This window comes from Artibeus jamaicensis, unplaced genomic scaffold (assembly GCF_021234435.1).
Source record: "Artibeus jamaicensis isolate MK-2021 breed Jamaican fruit bat unplaced genomic scaffold, CSHL_Jam_final scaffold_1019, whole genome shotgun sequence".
Classification (NCBI taxonomy): Eukaryota; Metazoa; Chordata; class Mammalia; order Chiroptera; family Phyllostomidae; genus Artibeus; species Artibeus jamaicensis.
This window is the reverse complement of record NW_026522025.1, coordinates 5239695-5266748: the sequence shown is the minus strand read 5'-3', so window position 1 is coordinate 5266748 and position 27054 is coordinate 5239695. Positions and strand designations below refer to the sequence as shown.

At 52.1% G+C, this 27054-nt stretch overlaps 1 protein-coding gene across 1 annotated transcript; it reads left to right on the top strand.

The window, feature by feature from the left end:
* Positions 1-580: 580 nt before the first annotated feature.
* DHCR24 (24-dehydrocholesterol reductase) lies at positions 581-25833 on the top strand. Its single transcript, XM_037161452.2, has 9 exons — positions 581-915; positions 4163-4318; positions 8901-9006; positions 9713-9831; positions 12196-12459; positions 17203-17346; positions 22516-22713; positions 23090-23268; positions 24139-25833. The coding sequence occupies exons 1-9, from the start codon at positions 685-687 to the stop codon at positions 24290-24292; spliced, it is 1551 nt and encodes a 516-aa protein (XP_037017347.2). The 5' UTR covers positions 581-684; the 3' UTR covers positions 24293-25833.
* The last annotated feature ends 1221 nt before the right edge of the window (positions 25834-27054 follow it).

Genomic DNA, 27054 nt, shown 5'->3' with positions numbered 1-27054 from the left:
GCCTGGCAGAGCGGGCGCTAGAGGGTTTACGGTAGCTAGAGTTCCCTCTCTCATTCTTTCCCTCCCAGTTCTCCCCAACCCCCTCGGCAGAGTGGGAAAGGGGGAAAGTTGCTAGTTTGGCCCAGAATCCCCAAGCTCCAGGGTGACTAACCCAGGGGGCACCCCCACCCCACCCCACCCCTCGGGAGGTAACCTGACTCACGACCGCTTCACCCGCCTCTCCCAAAGGCGCCACCTATGGACGTGGGGAGGAGGAAGCAGTCGCCCCCCTAGGCTGAGGAGCAGCCCTGGCAGTCCCCAGGGCGGGAAGCCCTAGTCGCCCCCGCCCGCGTCCCCAAAGAACCCGCGCGGCAGGGCGCAGTCGGCCCCGCCGCAGTGGGTCCCCGGGCAACCCCTCCCGGCGTGTTGGCGAGGAGAGGAGGGTGGAGCGGCCCGACTCCCACAGCCAATAAAAGCAGCGGGTTCCTGGTCCGATCTCCCGCGCGGCTCGCCATTGGTTGCCATCGGGGTCTCGGCCCACCGAACCTTTTAAACCCGAGCCAATCGCGAGGCAGCAAGGCGACCCCCGGCTCAGTAGGAGGGCAACAGGAGCAGGCGGGCGCAGGCGGGCGCAGGCGGATGCGGAACGGGTGGCCGTGACAGGCGACGCAAGCCGGCAGCCCCCTCCGCGCCGCCGGCCCCACCATGGAGCCGGCTGTGTCGTTGGCCGTGTGCGCGCTGCTCTTCCTGCTCTGGATCCGCGTGAAAGGGCTGGAGTTCGTGCTCATTCACCAGCGGTGGGTGTTCGTGTGTCTCTTCCTGTTGCCGCTCTCGCTCATCTTCGACATCTACTACTACGTGCGCGCCTGGGTGGTGTTCAAGCTCAGCAGCGCGCCGCGCCTACATGAGCAGCGCGTGCGGGACATCCAGAAGCAGGTGAGCTCTCCCGGGCGGTCATCGGAACCTCGGGCCCACGCGATTAGGTAGTCAGCTTGCACAGCGGGGCGCGGACTGTTGTGCGGTGCTGGGGGAGCCCAGACTGGACGGAGTAGGTGACGTGCAAGAGGGATTTGAACTCAGAAATGTGGTTGTGGGAGCTTCCCTGTGAGGGAGTGGGGTGAGCAAAGGCTTGGAGAGAACAAAAAAAATTGTTCCGATGCTTATGGAGTTCCCACTGTGTGCAAAGTACGTGCGGATACCAGGAGGAATATAAAGAATTATAAGATAGGGGGTTGGTGGGCAATGAACTAGTAACTATCACCAGGCCTGAGCGATTTCAGAGGTGGGAGGGCTTCCGGGAGGTGGAGCTGCCTGAAGAGTGGGAAATAGGGGAAATGACTGTGGAGAGATGTATGGGGTGGAGGGTCGAGTGTGAGCGGAAGGCTGAGTTAGGGATGAGGTTGAAAAGTCAGTTTGGAGCTAGGTTTATGGAGGGCCCTGGAGTTTAAAGTCTACTCTGAGCAGTGAGGAGCTTTGACACACTTAGAATAAAGAACTAAAGTAACAGCCTCTGGGCCAGGTGCTCACTTCTGAACAAGACAGTGAGTGGGTCACCTCCCAGTACCTCTGCACATTCTCGAATGTGTCAGCACCCACAGAGCCTTGCCCTGCTGCTGCTCAGAGCCAAGCCTCCTTCTTGTGTCCAGGGCTGACGTGGGCATTGGGCCTGAGTAGGTTCTTGGCTTCTTCTGCCCCTCCTTAGGTTCCTCTCTTACTTGAGTCAGGTTGCAAAGGGCTTCTGTTTCCTGCTACCCCTTTCACCACAGGTGTAGCAGCCTCCATATTCTTTGTGCACCAGGCTGGGTGCTGCAAGCAAGAATGTGAAGGTGGATGCTAAGAGCATTCATTTTCACAAGAGAGAAGAAACCATGGGCCGGGTGGGAGAACGCAGGGTCTGCAAGTACTTTACTTGGGCTGCTCTGGGTTTTGCTGGTCACAGTCATGGCTCTAGAGCCGTTCCTACCCACCCCCTCCACAGCTGCACCCTCTTTCATCGTTCTTTCCTTGTGATCAGATTCTCTGATCAGAGTGCGTGCTCCTAGATGGCAGGGACTGTTATCCAACTCACCTCTAGCTCATGGGACCTGGCCCAGAACAGCCCAGAGCTCTTATTTATTTAAACTAAACCAAAGTGTTCACTGCGGACAGGAAGACAACAGTCTTGGGACCTGGCCTACTGCCCTGGACCTGACATGGGCCACATACAGTACCACCGATGTTTATTATTTCTAGTCCTCAGAGCAACCCTGGCAAGTCTTATGCCTGTTCTACAGATGGGAAAAAATTGAGGTTCAAATACCTGTTCTACAGATGGGAAAAAATTGAGGTTCAAATTGTAGGTCAGCTGATTTCGGAGGCTGGACTCTGACGTTTTTTCTTTCCCATTCTATTCCACCCTGTAGGTCTGGTTCTGTTGCCTCCCACCTGGCGTGTTGTAATAGCTACCAGACTAGTTGCCCCTGTCCTGCCCCCTGCCCTCCCTTTTGGCCTGTACATAGTCATAAGGGCCAGTCTCCACAGCATTGCCTCCCTGCCCAAAATCTTGGTTGTCTCCAATCCAACCAATGTTTCAGCCTTTATGGCTTCCATATTCACTTCCTATCTCATGGCCCACCCTCCAGCTTGGTTGTAGCACCCCATCCAATTCCCATACCTCTGAGCTTGGATTACGTCCTGGGACTGCAAAGCTGGGCAGGGGCAAAGCCTATGTGGTCACGGAATCCCTTCCTTTGTGCCTTCACTGCTATTCACAGGACCCCTTCCTCCATAACTGCCCCCTGTTCAGACACCTCTCCTTCCCACGGCGCCCTGGGCTCCAATCGCAGGAAAGTTCCTATCCCTGCTGAGCTGATTGTTCAATCAGCTTCAATGCACCATCTTCCCAGACTCTTGGTTGCAAGTGATAGAAACTCAACTTAGACTGTTAAGCCAAAAAAAGGAACTTCGTTGACCCAGGTCCCGAAAAGTCTGGGAATAAAACTGGCTCAGGCATGACTGGATCTAGGATCCCCCATCTCCACCTTTCTATCCATCTGCCATCTCTTGGCTCTGCTTTCCTCTGGGTTGACTTCATTCTCAGGGAGGCCGTCTCCCTGTGGAGGCTCCAGCAGTTCTTGGCTTTCATCCAACCAGCTTAGCAGCCCCAGGACAGCAGGAGTGCCTCTCCTGGAGCCAGTCTTATTGGCTTGACTTGGATGGTGGGTCCCATCCATGAACCGGTCACTACGGCCAGGAGAGTGGACTCAGACCTCAGTCATATGCCCACCTCCTGGGGCAGGGGGAGAAGCAGCATCACCTGGACCAATGGAAAATGGGAACATGAGAAGCAGACAGAGAAATGGATGGCCACAGGTTACATTAACAGATAGCCACCTCCCTGCCCTTGCCCATCTCAGCAGGAAGGGATCACTTTCTCCCATGTTCTTGATGGCTTGTCATCTTCTCGGCCATTTGTTCTCTGTGTTTTGTGTTCTGGTCACTTATGGCAGAGGTTTTGCAAAAGCTCTTCCTTCCATTGGTTTGGTGGCCCTTCCCTGCCCCTTCTCTCCTCTACAAGTGACACAGGAGTTACATGCTTAGAACAGGGCTTAGCACATAGCACACTTCTGTGTGTGTTAGCTGTTACTCTCTTGACTATTAACACGAGCCCATCTGTCCTTCCAGTCCTGATAGTCCTGGCCATTAATCTGGGCTCTGCCCTTCATTGGTTATATGACCTTGGGCAAGTTACTCTGCCTCAGTTTTCTCACGTGCAAAAGGAGATCATCCCAACCTCCTGGAATTGTTGAGAATTAATTGAGATGGTGCCCAGCACAGTGCGAGCACCTAATAAACAATCAACACTTGTATGGTTGCTACTATTACTGTTACAAAACCTTCCCTGGCCTTCCCAGTTAGAGTTAGTGTTCTCAAAGCACTTTGATCCTGTATCTTAGCTCTTTCTCCATTCTGCATTGTGGTGTGGCAACACCCCAGCTTTTCTCTCAGCCTCACTGGCCAGTGGGCCTTCCAGAGTCTGGAAGAAGATAAGGACTCAGAAATTAAAAGGCGGAGATTGTCAGATTGTTTTTTAATGTTTGCTGACAAGCAGAGGTATGCTCCCCAGCTCCCTCTCCTGGAAGCAGGGCTGTGAGCTGCCCTGGGGATCCAGGAGCGTTAGCTCAGCCTCTGTCCCTGGTTGCAGGTACGAGAATGGAAGGAGCAAGGCAGCAAGACCTTCATGTGCACGGGGCGCCCGGGCTGGCTCACCGTCTCACTCCGGGTTGGGAAATACAAGAAGACACACAAAAACATCATGATCAACCTGATGGACATCCTGGAGGTGGACACCAAGAAGCAGGTAAGAGCGGTGCGGCTGCCTGGCTCTGGCAGTGGGCGTGCACTGCCTGCCCCTGGTGCAGTGACTTGCGGGGAGATGATTTTGGCCCCGGGCGCCCCAGAGGAAACAGGACTGAGAACTCTGGTCAGCACCGGAGGATCTGCTCACCATTGCCATCCTCCAAGGCCTCATGGCTTTGAAGGAGGTTAGTCATAGCCCCATTGCACAGAATATTGTTCAGTTTATGGAGATTTACTTGGTGGCCCAGAATGTGGTCTCTCTTGGTAAATGTTTCATGCCCAATTTTTCTTTTGTTTCTTTTAAGTTATTTATTCATTTATTTATTTATTTTACATTCAACATTATCTTGTGTTAGTTCAGGTGTACAGCATAGTGGTTAGACAATCATATACTTCATGCGCATTTCTTAAAATGTGTATTTTGCTGTTTTGGGGTGGTGTGTACTATGGCAATTAGGTTGAGGTGGTCGATAGTGTTGTTCAAGTCTCTACTTTTAAAAACTTTCTCTCTGTGTGCTCTATCCATTATCCAAACAGGGCCGTTGAAATCTCTGCCTGTGATTGTGGATTTATTTATATCTCTTGCACTTTCATCAGTCCTTGGCTTCATGTATTTTGAAGCTCTTATTATATAAATGTTTAGGGATTTTATGTTTTTTCCATTGATTCACTGAGCCTTTATAATGACAAAATGAACTGTTTTATTCCTGGTTATATTCTTTGCTCTGAAATCTACTTTGTCTGATATTAATAGAGTCATTCCAGCTTTTTTATTTGACCTGTGATAATATGGTATATCTTTTTCATCTTCTTAATCTATATTTTCAATATATGTATTCAAGATGTGCTCCTCGTAGGCGATGCTGAGTTAGGTCTCTTTTGTCCAACCCGATGGTCCCTGCCCTGTCACCAACGTGGCACACGCTGTCCCATGCAACGGGCTTGTCGGCGAGGTTTGGCTTAACTGTCACCTCGTTCTCTGTTTTCGATTTTTTTCCCCACTTGTTCTTTGTTCCCTTTTTCTTTTCTTATTTTTTATTTACCCTAGCTTCCTTTGCGTTGCTGGATAATTTTTTTTGAAGACAGAAGAGTGTTTATTAAATATTCTTTTTGTTGTTGTTGCTCTTTTCAACTAACTTGTTTTGAACATTTTTTTCAATTACTGGTGACATTCAGTGGTACTTTGGGTTAGTTTCAGGTGGATTATCAAATCATTTTTATGATTCTATTTTAGCTTTTTTGTTGGGTTATTAACTATAACTCCCTGTTTTGTTATTTTAGCAGTAGTTTTAGGGTTTCTAGTATACATCTTACTTGTCACACTCTACCTTCAAATGATACCCTATTTTGTGTGTGCTGTAAGAATCTTATGGTACATATATACTTCCATTTCTCTCCCGACTCCTGTGCTGTTGTGGACATACTTTTATGTATGTTGTAAAGCGTATACTACATTATTATTTTTTAATAGCTATCCTTTAAGTAAATTTAGATAAGAAAAAATCTTATATACGTGTCCATAGAGCTACCATTTCTTCACTCCATCATGTAGATTCGCATCCCCATCTATTTTCATTTTCCTTCTGCCCAAAGGGTCTCCTTTAACATCCTTTGCTGGTGATCTTGCCGGTGATGAATCAATCTTTCAGCAGTTGTGTATCCGAAAACAGTTATCTTACCTTCATTTCTTCCCCAGGTTTTATTGTGGTAAAATACACACAACATAAAATTTGCACTCTTAACCATTTTTATATGCACGGTTCAGTGGTATTAAATCTGCGCACAGTCGTAGGTTTCTGTAGCCGTCACCGCCGTCCAGCCCCATCGGTCTTCTCATCATGCGGAACGAGACGAAAGCAGTAACTCCCGTTCTGCCCTCCCCCAGCCCCGCAGCCACTGTTCTGCTTCCTGTCTCTGTGATTTTGACTACTCTGAGCACAAGTGGGGTTGCACAGATTCGCCTTTTTGTGACCAGCTTATTTCACTCAGCACCATGTCCTCAAGGGTCATCCCTGTCGTAGCACAGGTCAGGATTCCAGTCCTTTTTAAAGCTGAGTAACATTCTGTTGCACACACATGCCACCTCTTCCTTATCCGTGCACTTGCTGTTGGGCACTTGGTGGCTCCCACGTTGTAGCCATGAACAGCGGTGCTATGGGCATGGCACACAAATGTCCTTTCAAGACCCGCTTTAATGGGGTGTGTGCCCAGAAGTGGAATTGCTGGGTCATATGGGAACGCGGTGTCTCATTTTTTGAGGCACCGCCGTGCTGTTTTCCACTGTAGCCGCACCATTTTACATTCCCACCAACAACAGCACACAGGGTTTCGGTGTCTCCACATCCTCACCAGCGCTTGTGATTTCCTGTTTTCTGTTACAGTCGCCATCCTGATGGAAGCTGCCTTTATTTTTTTCTTTTTATCCTCACCCAAGGACATGTTTGATTTTAAAGAGAGAGGGAGGGAGGGAGAAAGAGAAACATCAACTGGTTCCCTCTCCCAGGTGCCCCCACTGGGGACAGAACCCGAAACCCAAGCGTGTGCCCTTACCAGAATCGAACCTGTGACCTTCTGGTATCAGGACGATGCTCCGACCAACTGAGCCACAGCGTCCAGGGCCGCAGTTGTCTTCATTTTGGGAAGATATTTTCACTGGGTATGGAATTCCATGTTGGCTTTACAGACGCTTCACGCTCACCTTACCTGCATGGTTTCCAACAACAAATCTCTTGTCTTTATCTTGTTCCTCCGTCACATTTTCACCTCCTCAGCCTGTTTTTAAGACTTTCTCGGTGTCACTAGTTTTGAGCAGCTGAATTACGATGTGCCCTTGTATAGTTTTCTTCATAATCCCCTCGCTTGGGTTTTATTATAATTTTCATGAAATTTGGGGATCTTTATTTCTTCACATATTTTTTCTGTTCACAACCCTCTCCCTGTGAGGATGGCTTCACGGATATATGAAGGCCAATAAAGTTACTCCCCTGTTCAGGTCATTCTGATACACAGTTGATTTTAATTTTTTTTCCTTGAGTGTTTTTCATTTTGGATAGGTTCTCTCCCATGTATTAAGTTCACTCCTCTTTTCTTCTGCAATGTCTAATCTGCTGTCAGTCATTGTGGTTTTATTTCTAGATGTTTAGTAGGGGTCTTTTTACTATCTTTTTTTTTTTTTTTAAAGATTTTTTATTTCTTAGAGGGGAAGGGAGGAGGAGGGAGAGAAAATGGGTTTGTCTTTTAGTGTCTCTACTTAACTTTTGAGCATAAGGAATATAGCAATAATAATTTTCATGCTCTTATTTTAATAAATGGATTAACTGAGTTTTCTCCTCATTGTGGGTTGAATTTGCCCTTTTGCATGCCTAGTAAACTTCGATTGGACTTTAGACACTGTGAGTTTTACTTCCCATTGTGAGTTGGGTGCTGGATGTTTCTGTGTTCCTATAAATCTTCTTGAGCTTTTTCTGGGATGTAGCTAAGTTACTTGGAAACAGTAACTGACTTGTAAACAGTTTGATACTGTTGGGTTTTGATTTTTCAGGTAGGGCCAGAGCAGCATTTAAATCTAGAGACAGCTATTCCCCTGTGTGAGTCATGACCGTGCTGAGTACTCTGCCCAGTGCCCCGTGAAGTGCGAGGCTTCCAGGAGGCTGGTGGAGACAGACACTGTTACCTGTTATCCTTTCTGCTGGCTCTTTCCCTGGCCCCAGCCTCAGGTAGTTCCCTCATGGGCAAGCACTGATCTGTACTCAGTTGAATACTCAGTGGGCACCCTTTGCAGCTCTTCAATTTTCTCTCCGAACAGTTTGTCCTCCAGTACTCGTCCTGAAGTTTCTCTTCACCTCAGTCTTCTGGGGCTCTCAGCTCGGAGGCCACCAGGCCCCCCTGTGTCCCCCTCCCGGCACTGCCTCACTCCCATCAGTTAGCTGGGGCATTCCCAGAGCTCCCTTTGGGTGGTTTCTTGCTTGTCTCTCAACGGTCATTAACTTCCCTGCCTGCTGTCCACTCTGTTGGAAACTCTGGTGTTATGTATTTTGTCTGTTTTTTGTTTTGGCTGGAAACAGAAGTCTACATGATAGCATAGTCACGTGTCCATTAAAAATCACATTTTCCAAGGACAGTAGTTATAGCGTCTTGTTGGATTTTAAAAGCAAGGCAAGAAAGTGTGTGTCTGTGTGTGTGTGTGTGTGCATTGTATTAAAACATACAAAAGAGCAACTTAGGCGTGCGTGGAAAAAGACTGAGTAAATACACTCCAGTATTAACATTGTTACAGATGACTTTTCTTCATATACGCTCTTTCTTCCAAATACAGGGTTACTGCTTCTATAACCCAGAAGAAAAATAAACTAAGTATTAATTGTAAAGATATTAGCAAGAACAAGATTGAACCGTCGTAAACCCAGGTTCAGAAACCCACTCACTGGAAGGACAGATACTATAATGTCGGGAAAGAGACTAAGGGCTGGTGGGAACCTCCGCAGCGATTGGTTGGGAAGGTCTGAAGGACACCTGCATGCAGGCGCCCGCGTTAGGCCCGGCAACCTCCTTGTGACTCAGGGTTTCTCTTCCTGTGTCAACAGATTGTCCGTGTGGAGCCCTTGGTGACCATGGGTCAGGTGACTGCCCTGCTGACCTCCATTGGCTGGACCCTGCCTGTGCTGCCCGAGCTCGATGACCTCACAGTGGGTGAGGACTCAGTCTTGGGACCTTGGCCCACCTTCCCTCTAGCACAGGAGTCGCTTCTACTCCATCTGTGACAGAAGTCCCCCCAGTTCCAAAGACAGGGAGCCCCTGCAGGCCATTGCATTTCCGAACAGCTCGAATGACCAGACAGCACTCTACTCTCGGGCTCGAACCTGCTTCCCTGTGCCACACCCTTGGCTCCAGTCCTGCCCTGGGGTACGCGTACAACAAGTGTGGTCTCTCTCTCCCTCTGGAGGATGCAGCCTCCTCTTCTCCAAGGGAAGCACCTTCAGTTCCTTTAACTCTTCCCATGGGACACAGCTTCCTGCTCTCACAGAGCTCCCCTTGTCATTAGGGCCCCTCTGAGAATGAATGCACACAGCTTTGAAGGTTGGGTCTGGCCAGAGATGAGGGTGGGAGAGCCCTGGATGGGGTCCGTTATCCACCCCCTTCCTCCGAGCAAGCCCTCACGTTCCCATTGGAGCCCTTCCTGTTCCTGCTCCCCAGATCCACAGAGATGGGAACTGTCCCCAAAGTGGGCGGCCCATTTCTGCCAGCCCTGTCACACCACCCTCGTGCTGTGAGCTCCCCAGCTGCAGTGAAGTGCCCTTTACCTGATTCCCCACCGTGCCCCTCCCCTACCCCAGTCCACTATACACACACACACACACCCCGCAGCTCCTCCTCACTAACACGTGCATCTCTGCAGGGGGCTTGATCATGGGCACAGGCATCGAGTCATCGTCCCACAAGTATGGCCTGTTCCAGCACATCTGCACCGCCTATGAGCTGGTCCTGGCTGACGGCAGCTTTGTGCAATGCACACCGGTGAGTTTGGAGTCGGGATGCCCCCAGCTGCCTGCCTTGGGTGTCGAGAACCCTGGCACCGGGGAAGAGACACCTTGGGGTTGCTTCACTGCAAACACACCTGTTCAGTCTGGGTCTCGATTCATAACAACAGTAAAGGTTTATAAGGCCCCTTTATGTGCTCAGTCACTGTTTAAATGCTTTATATATATTAAGGCTTTTAATCCTTCAACAACTTTATGAGGTCAGTACTATTAGCCACGATTTACAGATGGGAAACGAAAGCATAAGCTTACGCAAGGTCACAGAGCCTGTAAATGCCACACAGCCAGCATTCAACTCCAGGTTACCGGCTCCCAGATCATGTCCTTAGCCACCCATCACACTCCACTACGTCTGTAGAGGGAGTCAGGCCTCGGCGTCAAAGCTCTACACCAGATGGCGTGCGGGGCAACTAAAGTGGTAAAAGAGGCTGTTTTGGAGAAATAAAAAACCAATTCTATTGCCCAAAGTAAGACACAGACATTTAAGGCATTTTGAAACCTCAGAGAAACTCAGTCTCCCCGAGCGTGTCTGCAGGGTCCCTGGGAAGGGAGCAGCAGTGTGAGCCTTTAGAAGCAGGCGTTTGAGAGCCACTGCAGTCACTGGCCTCACAGAGGAGTCCCGGGCAGAACCCCCAGCTTGGGAGCTCAGGTCTTGGACAAGAGTGACCCCGTTCACATAGGTTTCACCCATTTCCCTGAACAGGCAGGGCCTGCCTTTTAACCTATTTATTGCCAGCAAAGAAAGGAGACAAACATTCATGAATTACTTACCTTCTCTGCAGCTCCGTGTCCTATGCGACAGATGTGTTGTCAGGAAGAGCAAGTAGATGCCATATGGGCAGCTCCCAGCTCAGAGCTGGGGCCCTGGGAGCAATCCATTGCCCACCTCGGCTGTCTCAGAGGCCCCCGCCAGCCCCCCCACAGGGCTTCCCTGCTCCAGCCCCTGCCCCGTGACTCTGCGGGCAGCACGGACCACACCACTGTCCTCCGGATAAAGCCCAGACAGGGCTGGACTTTTTCAAAAGGTGCTTTATTGGAAATCAAAGAATCAGAGTTAGAATGGCCAGATGAAAAGTCGGTTGTCTGTCTCTGAGACAGTTCCCAAAATAAGAAAACGATGATGTTAGAAGCGGATGAGGCTCTGCAGGCAGCAGGCTGGGTGGGGAGTCAGGTGAGCTTTCCTGAACCCTGGCATTGTGGTGCTCCCAGTGGGGAGACTGGGGCGAGCTGTGCCCCTCCGGGCACTTGGCTTTCCTCCCCGTCTGACCATTGTGTTAACGCCCTCCCTAGGCTGTGGGGCGGGCTCTGTTAGGTGGGATCGACAGTAAACTCAGGCAGGGAGGAGGGAGACGTGCCTCACCCACCACTCAGCAGTCCTGAGCCTGGTTGGATAAGGTTGGCAGGCGTTCCGAACATCACAGACAGGGATAGCCCAGGAGGAGGGGAGTCCTTGAGACTCTGTGCTGGGAAAGGGAGCCTCTGTAGCAATTTCACTAAGACAAAGAGCCTTTACTAGCTGAGAAAGAAAGCCTTTGTAGCTGTACCTTACCCCGCAAGCTTTAAAAGGGGGAGTAGGAAGAGGAACCTAGAAGCTGACTAAGGTACGTAACCCCTGTACCGCACTAGTCAGCGCACTCAGATTAGCCGAGTGCCCACTTGTAGCCTGGGCTCGAGTGTATAGAACAAACTTACTAACAACTTTATTTCCTCTGTATGTGGGGCATTCAGACTAGTCCAGTGCCTGCTTGCAGCTTTGTGCTCATAGGCATTTCATAAACAACCTTGCCATCTCATTTCCACTGTACCTTTTTGTCTCTCACTTGAATTTGTCTCTTGTAAGCAAGACAAGAACCAAGGAAGCAGAGCAGCTCGGGGTGGGAGGGGATCCCCTGATTCGGGTCTTCCCCAGTGAGAATTCCACAGCTAATGGACAGGGAAAGGCTTTGTAAATGTGGGGAATGTCTCCTGAGGACCGTCGCCCTCAGTAAGGATTCAGCTCGTTGTTTAGACTGGCCTGGGCTGGCCCTTAGCCCCCCATTTTGGGTCTTTGGGCAGTGCCGGTCATGGCCTCTTCCTGGGCAGCCTGTGATAGGGGCTATGCCAGGGTGGAGAGGGAGGAGGCAGTCTCCGGAGGACACATGGAAGATCCCATGTCACGCAGAAGCTGCAGCGGGAAGGCTGAGGACAGGAAGCAGTTTGTGAAGTGTCTTGCGGGGTTTACACAAGACAGGACGGAACAGGAATTTAGCTCAGGCCACGGGTTCTTTGTGCCCAGTTGGCAGCGTGTGGCGGTACGGGGCCCAGGGCACAAGTTCTCAGCACGTATTGATCTGCCTCACAGTCGGAGAACTCAGACCTGTTCTACGCCGTGCCCTGGTCATGTGGGACCCTGGGCTTCCTGGTGGCTGCTGAGATTCGCATCGTCCCCGCCAAGAAGTACGTGAAGCTGCGGTTTGAGCCAGTGCGGGGCCTAGAGGCCATCTGTGAGAAGTTCAAGCACGAGTCCCAGCAGCAGGAGAACCACTTTGTGGAAGGGCTGCTGTACTCCCTGGATGAGGCCGTCATCATGACGGGGGTCATGACGGACCAGGCGGAGCCCAGCAAGGTAGGCCGGGGCAGCAGCTGCTGCAGACCAAGGCCTGGGGTAGGCCTGGGTGGGCTGGGGTGGAGCCTGTCGCCCCAGCCTGACCCAAACAGCCACCTTCTTCAAGGCTGCAGCCTGAGTGAGCTCCCCTGGGGTTTGGGCAATAGGATCTACAGTCAGAGCTGTTTTAGGCTGTGACAAAAGCTTCCATTCCTTCTGCTCCACCACCTGCTAGGTGTGTGCGTGTCTCTGGACAGGTGTGATCTCTGATCCTCACAGCAGCTCCATTTTATAGATGAGGAAACCGAGATCCAAGAGGTCATACAAAGCGGCGCAAGATGACAAAGCCAAAATTTGAGTGACTAATTTGATGCTGCACAGTCCAGATGGACACTTCTTCAATTTACTGTATAATTTCTAATAGCAGTTTTCATGAGTTTTGTTATGAGACTTAGAAAGTATAAACAAGTAGTAGGAAGGAAAAGACTACCTGTAGACGTGACCCAAAGCCGGCTGTTGCTAACATGTTTCACAAAGTTATTTCTTCTCCTTTATGGTGCATAGATCTTCTTTTAAGTTTTTAAACTACAAAAGTAGTAGTATAACAATGTTGAAAAGATAAAGAAAAAATTAAAATGTGCCTCTTTACCCCCAGGCATACGAACACTTGTAATAGTTCGGGTGTTTGGGATCTTTAAAGCCTCTTTCTGTGTGTGTGTGTGTGTGTGTGTGTGTGTGTGTGTGTGTGTGTGTACACCCTCATTTCATTCCATAGAGTCTCATCGTTGCATGGAAATAATTGGCCTCGCTGCTTATTGCTTAAAATGTTTTGCTCTTAAACTGTATCTTAAAGATACAGTTGTAGTGGAGAGCCTCATACAGGTATCCTTGGCCTCCTGTGCGAGCATTTCTGTAGGACCGAGTCCACAGGGTGGGCTTCCTGACCCCAGGGCCTGAGCACGTCCCGTGCAGATGGCTGCGACCAGGCAGCTCTGCGGGAAGGCGGTGCTCGGTCCGCTTCCAGCAGCGAAGTGTGAGTCTGCCTTTCCCCGCATCGTTGCCAGCGCTGGGTAGTTTCACTCTTTCGTTTTGCCAATCTGATAGGGTTAAAAATAGTATCTCACTCTGTTTCGCCGTCCTCAGGTCACTTGTGAGGTTGAACATCTCTGTGCACGGTTTTTCCGGGTGTTTGTCTTCGGCTGTGATCGCCTGTTCAAATTTGTTTTTCTCGTCCAGTGTGATAAGCACTTCCCCAGGTGTTTACACCGTCTTCAGAAATGTCGTACGTCATGTCCACAGCACGTTGCCTTTCGTGAATGCCCTGTCGTTTGCTAGACCCTGGCCCCAAAGCTGCAAACTTAGGTTGCTTCCAGTTTTTCACTATTTAAATTAATGTAGCAATGACCGTCTTTTGTTTGTAATTTAAACACTATTTTAGAGTAGAATTAGTACAACAGATGGAAGGATAGGCTCTCTTAATTGCGGAGCTTCACCGATACCTACATACTTAAAACAGTTCCCAGTTAGCGGGGACTCGGAGATCATCTGACACGACCCCCTCTCCAGACAGGGAACCGAGGCCCAGGGGAGGAGCCCCCTGAGCGCACTCGGCCAGCGCGGGGCCGGCACCAGTCTGGGTCTCTGACTCCGGCTTCGCTGTCTCTTCTCCTCCATGTCGGCTTCTAGAATGTAGCACCATCCGCAGTGTCTTCTCCTCCATGTCGGCTTCTAGAATGTAGCACCATCCGCAGAGGCAGACTGAGTGCCATTCCTTGTGGGACCCTGGTGAGCACTGCAGGATGGGGACCGGGGGCCAGGGGTGGAAGCACCCAACACTGAGCCCAAGTGCCCTGCGCTCCCTCGGCCCTGGCTCCACCTGCCCTGGGCCGAGCCCAGGTGGCCGGTGTCGCCCAGCACCCGGCAAGGACGTCTCATTCAGAGCTTCTCCAGCGTCTCTGAAGCATCCCCGTCAAGGCTGCCAGTGGCAATAAAAGGAAGGGGCTGAGGGGACCTGCCATCCCCGCTGAACCAACTCCTCTGTCACCTGTTTGATGTGTTAGATGCCCCCTATGCTTATAATTGGACAAAGGGGTTTGTACAGCTTTTAAAATGTTGGAACACCCTGACCCTTTTTTCCCAAGGAGAAGACCAAGACCTTCCCCGGAGGTTTGTCTGGTGTCACTGGCAGAGGTGTGTCATCACAGGGTCCTGATAAGCAAGACCCTGACGCCCACCGGGAACAGGGCTGGGGGAGGAGAGCGAGAGACGCCCTTAGATGTGTGGACCTTCCCTTCGAGGAAGCTGCTCAGGAATTTGTCCCTGTGTGCCAGGCACTGTGATCAGCCCCCTGCGGGCCCGGGACCGTGGGCGTCTCACTGCTGCCCTGGGAGAAGGCAGCCCACCTCCACTCTCAGGGAGGCCCAGAGGTAGGAGGAGGCTTGCTACCTAAGTGCCAGCGCTCAAACCGGAACTCAGGCAGCACCTGGCAGCCCCGGCTGTGTGCCCTGGGAGAGGGGAACAGGCTGGGTTCTTGGTCACACCCTGGACTTCTCTGGCACAAAGGGTTCCTACCGAGTCAGTCCACAAGCACCAGGAGCACCTGTCTCCAGGTGCCCCCAAGTCTCGATTTCATTCTGCAGCTGCCACCACTGGCAGGTGTGTGGCCAGGCCTCGCTGGGGGTTAGATCAGGTTGCTGTGCACCAGTTGGGCTCGGTCTTCTGTACCTCCTCAGGCAGAGGCCAGCGAGTGGTGTCTTTTGTCCCGCCCCACACTGTCCTCTCAGAAACTGACGTGGACAAACAGGCTCTGTAACCCCAGTTTCCTGGTACACCGTGGCCCCATGCTTCCTCCCTGCAGAGTGGCCTACCAGCAGAGTGGCCTGCACAAGAGGGTGACATCCAGATAAGCAACCACCCAAAGGGTTGGCTGGCTCCAGAGTGAAAGGGGTTGGCAAGGGGATGAGGTGGGGGGAGGGGGAGGAGGCCAACAGGGACTGGGAACTGGATACTGTGCCGCTGCTGTAGGCAGACACCTGGCACGGCACTTTCTACTTTACCTTTTAGTCTTCCAACCACCGCAGGGGTTAGTAGTGTCTCCAGTTTGCCTGCACAGAAAATTAGGCTCAGAGTGGAGAGGCCGACCTACCCAGGGCCCACCTAGTGTGTTATAAGTGAGAGTATGCACCGGACTGTGCTGTTTTTATAAATCTGTGAGTATGTGCACACAGAAAATAAACCCTGGTGGAGACATTAGTTTTAGTAGGCTGTGGGCCGAGGGCGAGGCTGCAGAGGCGTCTCTCTCCACGTTATGTACTTCTGCAGTATTTAAAGTTGTCGTAGGGCATCTGTGGCTTTTAGAATCAGGAGAGAAGTGAGAATAGCTTTTTTGTTCGTTATGACAATGTCCTCATTTCCGAACCCACTCTTCAGGGTTCTCTGCCCTCCAACTCCGCCTTACGGCGCCACGTGGGCTGCGTCCTTGCCCTACTTCTCACCAGCCTTGTGGCTTGGATAATCTGTTCAACCTTGATTCTCAGTCTGACTCATGAATCAAGGACAGCCCCCTGCCCCATGCAAGGTCATGGCGGGGAAAAGGGACAAACTCGTTAGATGCCCGTGAGGCTGCCTAGATCATGGCGCTCAGCACACACTGTGACTGTTCTCCACCAGCTGCTCTGAGCTGGTCGCTTCTTGCCTTTGCTCCTGCCTTTCCCTCCCAGTGGTCCCCTGGCCACCCCCTCCCTCTCCTGAGTGGCCTCCATTCTCTGCTCCCTAACCCTTTGCTGAGCCCACCCAGCTGGGTGGGATCTCACCTGCCCATAAAACTCTGTGCCTCTCCTGCCCCCCAGGGAAGCCGGTCTGCGTGGGGCCTGAGCATCTGTTGTGTGTGTGTGTTGTATCATTTCCATAGGCCCCAGTTCAACTTCCACAGAGCATATGTTTTTAATACCATTTTACATGAGAAGAAACGAGTTGAGAGGGTGACTTGCCCAAGGTCACAGAGCTAGTGGGTCACAGAGCCACCCAATGCTGGAGCCCGCGCTCCTTCAAGGCTACTGCCCCACCTCTCTCTAAAAGCCCCTGCCTGGAATTCATCTCACGGATGAGGAAGCCCGGGTCCAGAGAAGCTAAGTCATCCTAGAGCTGAAGAAAACATTCGCTAAACAGAAAATGTAGGCCTTAGGGGCCGCAAGGCCCAGCGCTGGAGGAGCGCATGGGTCACTCTGGGAGCTTCCTGCACTGGCGATGGCTGCAGGGGTGAGCCCACACTCAGGGCTGTGGGACCGGTCTCGAGTGGCAGGGAAAGGGCCGCGGGTAATGAGTGCTGTCGGCCGTGGGACCTGGCAGGGAGGAGAGGACCTGTGCTCAGTGATTGTGCCAACAACAGCCTAGTGGCGGGGAGGGAGGGAGAAATTTACCTGCACGGAACACTGCATTGTGGCAGGCGCTGGTAAACATCTGCACTTCGATTTTCTCAATGAGACGGAGCAGCAGACTAGGTCAGGGTCCCTCAGCTCTCTAGACTGTCAGAAACTAGTAATCGGGCCCCAGGCACACCCCTTAACCCCGCTGAGCTCTTGCTCTGCTAGAGAATAGCCGTGGTGCTTAACCTTGCCAGGCTTTCAAGAGTCTCGGAAGTGACAATAGACATGAAAGAGCCTTGAAAGGGCCAGGAGTGCTGAACAGAAGCCGGGTATCGCTGTTACACCCTGATGGCATTTGGTGCTTGTCCGCGGGCTGACACAATGCCTTCTGTCATTTCAGCTGAATAGCATTGGCAATTACTACAAGCCGTGGTTCTTCAAGCACGTGGAGAACTACCTGAAGACAAACAGAGAGGGCCTGGAGTACATCCCCTTGAGACACTACTACCACCGACACACGCGCAGCATCTTTTGGGAGCTCCAGGTGAGGCTCGGATTTCCCCGTCGGCCTGGCTCCTCCTGGCCTGCTGGGCAGGGAACCAGGGTAGTTCACGCTGTGGCCGCGGTCTCTGTGTGAGGGGGAAAGCGTGGCTTTGTCCTAGGAAACTGGAATACCCTCTTACACAGCACAAGCTGCTTCTGTCCGAGGGATCAAACCATCTTCTCTTAAAACAGCAGGCTGTCGCCCGACACCAAAGAATGGGGTGCCGGGCATGTGCTTGGGAAACGCTGACCTGTCCTGTCACCGAGGAGCTGTAGCCAAGCCAAGCAGACAGCCTTTGCCCTGTAAAGGGCCAGAGGAAGGGGGAGTGGCTAGTCTAGGGTTGGAAGTAGCCAGCAAGCTTGGACTTGACAGGTGAGCAAGAATTTGCTGTTGTGTGTGGAGGGATGGGCAGCAGTGACAGGTCAAATGAGGGCATCAAGGAAGGCCTCTCGGAGATGACTTATGAGCAGGGACCTGAACACAGGGAGGACAAGCCATGCAGAGCTCTGGGAGAGAGTCTTCATGCAAAGAATGTATGCAATTTAGTGGCATTCACTGCATTCACGATATCATGCAAATACCGCCTCTATCTAGTTACAAGACATTTTGTCGCCCCAAAAAGAAATCCTGTACCCATTAAGCAGTCATTTCCCATTCTCCCTCTCCCTGGCCTCTGCCACCATCAGTCTGTTCTGTCTCTGTGGATTTCCCTGTCTGAGACGATCTCACACAAATGGAGTCAGACAATATTCCAACTTTTGGTGACTGGCTCCTTTCACTTAGCACAGTGTTTTCCGGGCTCGCCCGCCGTAGCACGTGGCAGCACTACCTCCTCTCTGTTGCTGGATGACACTCCCCGGTGTGGAGAGACCGCAGCATGTTTGTCTGTCCATCTGTGTTTGGACCTGTGGACTGTTTCTACCCATTGGCATTGTGAGTGGGGCTGTCTTTTTAAAGATTTTATTTATTCATTTTTAGAGAGAGGGGAAGAGAGGAAGAACGAGAGGGAGAAAAACATCAGTGTGTGGTTGCCTCTTGCTCAACCCGTATGGGGTACCTGGCCTGCAACCCAGGCATGTGCCCTGACTGGGAATCAAACTGGCGACCCTTTGCTTTGCAGGCCCGTGTTCAATCCACTGAGCTACAGTCAGGGCTACAAGGATTTGTCTGAGCACCAGCTTCCACTTCTTTCGGGGTACGCCTATGAGTGGAATTGCTGAGTCACATGGTAGCTTTGTGTCTGAGTTACGGAGGAGCAGCCAGGCTTTTTCCACAGCGGCGGGGCCATTTCGCCCTCCCAGCTGCAGTGTTCAGCCTCCGCATTCTCGCAGATGCCTGTTAGATTCTGGGGCTTGATCATAGCCATCCTAGTGGGTGTGGAGCGGAATCTCGCTGTGATTTTGATTTGCATTTTCCTATTGACTAATGTTTCACATTCTTGTTGGCTGTTTGCATGTTCTTTTGGAGAAGTGTCTTTTCAGCTCCTTTGCCCATCTTTAATTGCATTGTCTTTGCTGTTGAGTTGTAAGAATTTATATGTTCTGAATACTAGACCCTTACCAGATACGTGACTTACAAATATTTTCTCTCATTCTATAGGTTGTCTTTTCACTTTCTTGAGAATATCTTTCGATGTGCCGAAGTTTTTAGTTGTGATGAAGTCCAGTTTATCTGTTTTTGTTGTTGTTCTTTGTGCTTTTAGTGTCATAGCTAAGAATTCATTGCTAAGTCCAAGGTCATGACAATTTATCCCTATGTTTTCTTCTAAAAGCTTATGGTTTTGGCTCTTATGTTTGGGATGTTGATTTATTTTGGATTAAGTTTGTTATATGGTAGAAGGTATATAGTTATCCAGTGTCAGAGCAGGAAACATTTTTGAAAAACAGCAAATAGCCCCTGAGCTAGAACCGTGGTGGAAGGTGAGGTCGCACAGCAGCCAGAGCCCACATCAAATGTGCCCTCGTAGGTCAAGGAGGGGCTTCATGCTGTACTCCAGGTAGGACAGGAAACTGGTGGAGGACTTTGCACAGAAAAGTGATATGACCTGATTTTTGTTTTAAACGAATAACTTTGACAGCTGGGTGGAGAGTAGCTAGGGAGGAGGAGTGGGGCGGCAGGAGTGGAAGTGAAGAAGAAAGAAGATTTCTGTTGTCCGGGTGGTGGCAGTGGAGGAGGAAATAATGCCAGATTGGGAGACTCTGGGAAGGCCAGACCATCCACCCTTCCAGACAGACTGGCTGTGGGTGTGAGTCCACTGTTAGAGACCCAAGCAGCTTGGGGGCCGGAGGTACCATTGACTGCTGCCGGCGCCCTGGGGGAAAGGTCTGGGAAGGGAAATGGGGAGTTCGGTCTGGGACATGTCAGTCCGAGATCCGGTCAGACGTCTAGGCAGGACATCGAGGGGGCAGCTGGCTTCATGTCAGGGCTTCAGGGCGAGGTGAGGTTGCACATACCAATGTGGGCATGACGGGCATTCTAGGTGACCACCGCATTCCTGTCACACCTGGGCCAAGCCGGCTGGTCCTGCCCTTTCCTCTCACCCAGCTTGGTCAATCAGCAGTATTTGGGGTCAGGGCCCGCTACATCATTTTCAGGGCTCAGTGGGAAAAGCAGGAAAAAGTTGCCATTAAAGTATTAAATTACAAAGGTTTTTCCTTTTTCTCATGGTTGGTTCCTTGTCATAAATATTTGCTATTTCATGTTATGTTAAGTAAAGAAAAATTAAACATTTAAATTCTTAGCATGAGTTTTGCTGTTCATCTTTTAAATACAGTGTAGGAGCATTTAACTCTTCATGCATATGCATTTCACTCTTCATGCATATGCATTTCACTCTTAAAAGACCAGTGGAAGCACTGCATGAAGCTAACTCAGCTGTTTTTATTCCCCTTCCGGATAACATTCATGTTCCACCAGCACTGCATCCTGGGGACTCGTGAGTGGGAAGGGCTGTACGGAAAAGGGACTCCAATGGCCTCACTCTGATGAGGCCTCATTCTCAGCAGTATAAATAGTTGGCTGGTACAGGGAAGTAAGGAAGGGTAGCTAGATCCTTGGTTGTTCATGTTTCTTAGAAAGCCATTGTCACAGGGCCCGTGTCTGGGGTTTGGGGTCCTGGGTCAGGCTGGACCCGTTGACCTGTGCCAGTGGTGGGACCCTGCAGCCCAGGAGAGCAGAGGAGACCAGTAGCCGGCTAGACCCAGGTAGAAGTCGAGGGCAACTGGAAAGCATGAGGCCAAGGAGGGAAGAGGCCGTGACGAGTGGGGCAATGTAGACGGCTTTTAAACATAAGAAAGGCGATACAGTCTCACTTGGAGTTAGGGCGGGCGAAACAAGACTACAGGAGTCTCATGTTCTACCTGTCTGAATGAGAGATGCGCAAGTTCGATAACACGTGCCGGCCGGGGCGTGGGGAAACGGCAGCCTCCTCCGTCATCCGGGAGAGTGTACTGTGGCACTGGCTCTTTAAATCGTGTCCATTAAAATTGCATGCACTGTCTGAAGCAGAATTTTCCACTTCCAGGAATTTGTCTTGCAGATAAACACATGTGTAAGTGGGCAAGGACGCATGCACAAAGGACATTCACTGGACTAGTCAGGAAATAATGTAGATGCCCACCAGCACTGAGCTGATTAAATACATCAGGCTATGTCCACCCAGTACAGCAGAGGTCAGCAAACAGTCTCCGTAAAGGACCGGGCGGTGGTGTAGGCTTCATGGACCCCAAGGTCCCTCCAGGAGCAACTCTGCCCTTACAGCCTGAAAGGAGCCGTAGACAATCTGGGAATAAATGGGCTTGGATGTGCTCCAATAAAACTTTACTGACAAAGCCAGAGGGTGGGCCCGCTTTGTCCTGGGAGCCACGGTCTGCAGGTCTCTGCAGTTCCACGACAAAGAATGCGGTAGCGTGCCGGGCGCCAGTGCTCAGGATGCGGTGATAAGCAAGAGGCTGTTGGATGACTCCATCTGGGAGCTGTGTTTTTGTAAAGCCCGCCTGCTCGTGTGAGTCAAATGTCTAGAAGGTACACAAACAATCCCTAACAATGCTTGCCTTTGGAGATAGGAAAGAGGGGTCAGGGGCATGAAAGGAGGCTTAATATTTTGAGCCACTGGCATTTCTGTTGTGCGCATGTGTGGCTTTTCCTAAGACAACCAAGGAAGCAATGTGTTGCTGTGTCTCGCACCCTTGTTGTGTGCCAGGCATTGGTGTAGGTGCCGGCATCTAACAGAGAAGGGAGGAGGCAGGTCCCTCCCTCATGGGAGTGGTCTGGCAGAGCGTGATTCCAGGAGAGTGGAGGGGAGAAGTTGCTCAGCCCCCAAGGCTTAGCATGGTGGCCTCTTTGGGAAGCCTCCCGGATCTGTTGTCTGATGTGGACCCTTTTATAAGCTACCTCTGCATCTCTTTGTCCCAGCCCTTTCCATACTGTGTCCCAGGCCTGTCTCTTGCACACCTGAGGACAGGAACCATATCTCAGTCATCTGGGGCTCCCCGGTGCCCAGCACAGAACCTGGTACCTGACCTCATGGGCACCTTGTAATTGTCTAATGAACAAAAGAATGTTCTTGGCTTCGAGGGCCCAGGGGCTGTGAGAAGAGCATACCAGGAAGACACTGGTGCCCCTCAGGAAGGAAGCGGGTGGGGAGCGGGGCGTGTCTCTGGAAGGCCGTGATGCTGGGTGAGGAGGAACAGCCCCTGCTCAGGAGGGTTTCTAGGGACACAGATGGGGTAGGCAGGCGGGCTGGTGCCCTGAGGGCCAGAGGAGATGGCTAGTCTTGTCCAGGGATGAAGGTAGCCATTAAGCTTGACTTTGAAAGGTGAGCAACAACCAAAGCAGCAGCCACAGCTACTTATTTTGCTCCAGGCAGTGGGCTGAATGCCTTGCATTTGGTAGGTATGTCACTATTCTCCGAAGTCCCATTTTACAGATAAGGAAACAAGTTCAGAGAGGTTAAATAACCAGCCCAAGGTCTTCAGTGCTGGTAAACTCCAGGGCTGAGAATCAAACCCTAATCCATCTGGGTAAGTCCCAGGTACCACTACGCCCCTCCGAATGGGAGGGGTGGACCCTGTCGCACATGTTGAGCGCTGAACAAGGACCTGGCGCCTGGCACAGAGACACTCGGCCCTCACTGGTTCCTTCTCCCCATCTTCAAACTTTGTCTTTCAGGACATCATCCCCTTCGGCAACAACCCCATCTTCCGCTACCTCTTCGGCTGGATGGTGCCCCCCAAGATCTCCCTCCTGAAGCTGACTCAGGGCGAGACCCTGCGCAAGCTGTACGAGCAGCACCACGTGGTGCAGGACATGCTGGTGCCCATGAAGTGCCTGGAGCAGGCGCTGCACACCTTCCACAACGACATCCATGTGAGTGAGCCATCCCGGGGGACTCGCAGCCTTCCTCCCGACCTGGGGGGCTGACCGCAGGCATGCCCGACCCGGGCCTCAGTTTCCCCCATGGCTAAAATAGACCTGCTCAGCCATGGCCCTGATGAGAGACAAGTTCCAGGGCCCAGCGAAGAGCACTTCCGTGAGCTGCTCAGATTGTGCCCTCTAGTGTGGTGGAGTTGGGTGCTCTCTGCCAGGGCTTGTGGGTGAGGAGGGCGAAGCTGTGAGCAGCCAGGGGAGGGGCCCCTGGAGAGAGCTGCAAAGCCTTCCTTTGAATAGATATGGGGTGGGCCAGCTGGGGGCCTGCTGCCTGTTGGAGAAAAAGCACCAACGCCCTCCTGCCTGGTCCATGCAGGTCTACCCCATCTGGCTGTGCCCATTCATCCTGCCCAGCCAGCCAGGCCTGGTGCACCCCAAGGGAGACGAGACTGAGCTCTATGTGGACATTGGAGCTTACGGGGAGCCACGCGTGAAGCACTTCGAAGCCAGGTCCTGCATGAGGCAGTTGGAGAAGTTCGTCCGAAGCGTGCACGGGTGAGTGGCTCAGAGGGCCAGGCGTCTGCCCCTCTCCTCTCTGCATCCCCCTCCTCCAGCCAGCACACCCGAGTCCCCACAGCTGCCCGCCCCAGGGCAGATGATGGGGTTCTGTGCCATAAGTTCAGGGCATGCCACTCCAGGTTGGAAGACTAAAGCCAAGGCAGGAGGATCCATGACCGTGATAGCTACAGGGAGGCCTGAGACAGAGCAGTGCTTGGAAGACGGCCTAGAACAAGCTACTGGGCTACACAACATGGGCGACTCTTAGAATAACTGCTGACTGACAGAAGCCAGGGAAAAGGAGTAGTGATGTTTCCGTACATGAAATTCCTGAATCCGTGATGGGAAACAGACCCACCTGGGATGGAAGGGAGCAGTAACCCCGGGGCGTAAGGAATGCTGGGGAGGTCGTTTTGGTCATTATCTCGACGACGAGGTGACAGCCTCTAGGTTGTATACGTGTGTCAGACTTAACAAGTTGTCCACGTTCAATCTGCATGGTTTATCAACATCAGAAAAAGATACAAGGAGAACAGCCCACGGCCCCACCAGGGAGGCGGTTTTGGGTGCACCGAGCTCAGCAGAGGAGCCAGCAGTCTGAGTCTGCTCCCGACTTGGCCTCCACTGGCAGGGCCACTTCCAACCCTGAGCCCCGGTCTCCCGCCTGCCCAGCAGGGGTGAGAATCCCCACACCACTCTCCATGACTAGGTCATTAGGGGACTGAGCAAGAGAAATCCTCAAACAAGCCTCCTGCGCTGCAAAGCACACCACACGTAAGGGCGGTTGGGCTTCTGTCTCATCCCCTCCCCCGCCCTGCCCCACTGACTTTGCCTCCCCATGTCCTCACCCCCATCTCTGCTCTGCAGGTTCCAGATGCTGTACGCCGACTGCTACATGAACCGAGAGGAGTTCTGGGAGATGTTTGATGGCTCCCTGTACCACAAGCTGCGGGAGCAGCTCAGCTGCCAGGACGCCTTCCCTGAAGTGTACGACAAGATCTGCAAGGCTGCCAGGCACTGAGCCCACGCCCGCCCGCAGACAGACTGACGCGTGGGTGACCGCTGTCCCCGGGGCCGGGAGGCATCTTCTCTTCACTCAAGCTTGGCTGTTCTCCCAGATCCACACTTTCAGCAGCAAACCCCTCCAGAAGTCCCACACAGACAGCCTCAGCGACTGCTCCCAGCTTCCAGGGGTCGCCCAAGTGGAGAGGGGAGGACATGGGACTTGTAGTCAGATGAACCTGAGTCCAGTTCCCAGTTCAGCCACTCAGCCCCTGTGAGGCCAGCTCTTCCCCTGGTGACAGGGCAGCGCTATCTGCCTGCAGGCTGCAGTAGCTATTAGTGCTTCCCACTGAGCATCACATCTGACCGAAGTGCTTTGCGTTCGGTGGTTGAGTCCTGAAGGTTCCATGTTAGGTCACCTGGGCACAGGTGTGGCTGGCATGATGAAAGCATGTCCTGCAGTCCCACTGCCATTGCTTCCATCAGCCAGAATTGCTCCTCACAGGATGGTGGGAAGGGTTCTCTCCATCTGTGGGGTCTCAGGAGGGCAAGAGATGGGTGGGCAGGCCCAATACATGCTGTGCCAAAGCCAGGTCCAATCCCAAAGTTTTCTCTGCCATCCTTGGTGATGATGTCCTGTCCCTCCCTCCTTCATGCTCAGGCTTGCATGCACCACCACCCCCCGCCCCCCACCCTTGCAGCCATCACTGAGTCTACTCCTAGAGGACCATGTCCCCAGGGAAGACATTTCAGGGTTGAATCCTGTCCCCAGCTTAGGCCTGGGACACCTGCCCAGGTGTAATGAGTGGTTTCTGCTCCGAATCGGATCCAGAGGATCTGGGCTCATCCTTGGCTTTCTAACCCTCCATGCCTCACCCCAAGAACCCATGTAGTTATTATGATGGAGTGCGTCCACGCTGCTTTGCAGCATCGGGGGTGGGGTGGACCATACTTGCAGGAAAATGGAGCCTGCTGTTGTTAGGTTCCCTCACGGGGCGGCTGAAAGAACAGACCATCAGTGTGATTTCTCCAACCACTCATCCCTTTTTTTCTTTCTCCCCCACCCCCAGCTGTAGTTAATTTCAGTGCCTTACAAATCCTAAGCTCAGAGAAAAGTTAGCTCCATTTCCGTTCCAGAGGGAAGGGACCATCCCTAGGTCCTTCCCTCTTATTAAAGCTTGGTTGTTTATGCAACTCCATCCTAAGGACTGCCCAGCCTCAGCTAAAGACCCAGAATCTGCGGAATTTTGTCCCATAAGGGAAGCTTAGGTGAGCTGTGCCAGGCAGTGACATTCTGAGAGAGGGAGAGAGCACTGTACCAGGAGTCAGGAGACCTGGGTTGCAGCCCCTGATGTCTTGTCCATGAGCTGTGCAACTGTGGGCACATCGTTTGTTCCTCTGAAGTACGGTTTTTCCTCGTCTCACCTCAGTACAGACAAGACCTCCCTCAGGCCGTTCTGCTGTCGAAGTGCATGGCTGTCTTAGACCTCGTGGTTGCGAAATCCGTGTGAAGCCTCATTTGTGTGGAAATCAGAGGAAAAATAAATGATCAAGTGGATACTTGGGGGTGGTGTACTAATCTCTTTTTCAGAAGGGCTTGCAGGAAGGGGCAGTGTTTTCACTGCAGGCTGCCAGAGTCCTCACAGTCCTGCTTCGGGACGGATGCTCACCCACCCCACCCAGGGCTTGACACGCTGCAAAGTAGCTTAGTTGGGTCCTGCGAGCGCTGGGTGCACTGATAGTACTCAGGAGGCGAAGGAGCTTACCCATTTGGCCTCTGGAGGAGGCCTGGGGGAAATACGAGAACCCTCATTCCCTACCTAGCTTGTAGGCAGAGCACTTGGATGGATTCCAGCCTTAGTTCTTATAGTGGGCCCCTGTGCTTCCTGCTGGGGTGAAACACGATCCTGCTTGCTGCAGTGTAGAGGAATGGTTAACCTGGGCGGATTAGCCCAGCAGATCAGATACAGCTCCATCCCCTCACCAGTGGGGCCTCCCTAAGCTGCTGGGAGGTGGCCAGAGGTGCCAGCAGCCTCTGCTATCCCTGTCCTTAGTCCAGCAAACCAAAATCCTGTCCTTCACAGGCCTCACCTGGAACCTGGGGTGGGGAAGGGAAGTCGTTGGCATTGTGCCAGCCTCAGGTTACTGTTTTGCCCCAGTAATCTCTTGCCTGGAAAGGGCAGTCTTCCCAGCATACTGAGCTGTCAGCTTTCCCTTGCAGACAGTTTGTCACTGTCCAACCTTGTGGTGGTTTCAGATGGAGGTGAATTTCACACGGGTGGGGGTTGGGGGGGTGTGGGGAGGCAGTGTGAAGAAAGTAAAAGAATAGTCCTCTCCCTGCAGAGCCGTGAGTTTCTTGGCTGCAGGAAGGTTTTCTGTAAAGTCAATTATAGCCAGTTTCTTTGGCTGCAAGGATGCATAATTGGGTATTACTAAAAGGGAAGCGGAGGTGGGGGTGTTGTGTGATTTTTTTTCCTCGATCCCAGGGTCCGAGGAGAAAGGCAGGAGTCTCCCTTAGTAGACTCTATGCCTGCTGTCCAGAATATTTCACGTCCCTGCGGCTGTGTGGCCACCACTTCTGTAAAAATAAAAGTGTGACCCAGAAAGTAGCCTTTGTTGTCTCTTGCTCTGGGGACCACAGTGTGGAGTCGGACCCGGCTCGAGTGCAGGCCCTGCCATGCACCAGGTCAGTTTCCCTCCGAACCTGTGCACCAGGAACAAGGAGCGAAGTGACAGGTTTGTCAGGGTAGCTGGGTCGTAGGTGACTCTCTGTCATTGGTC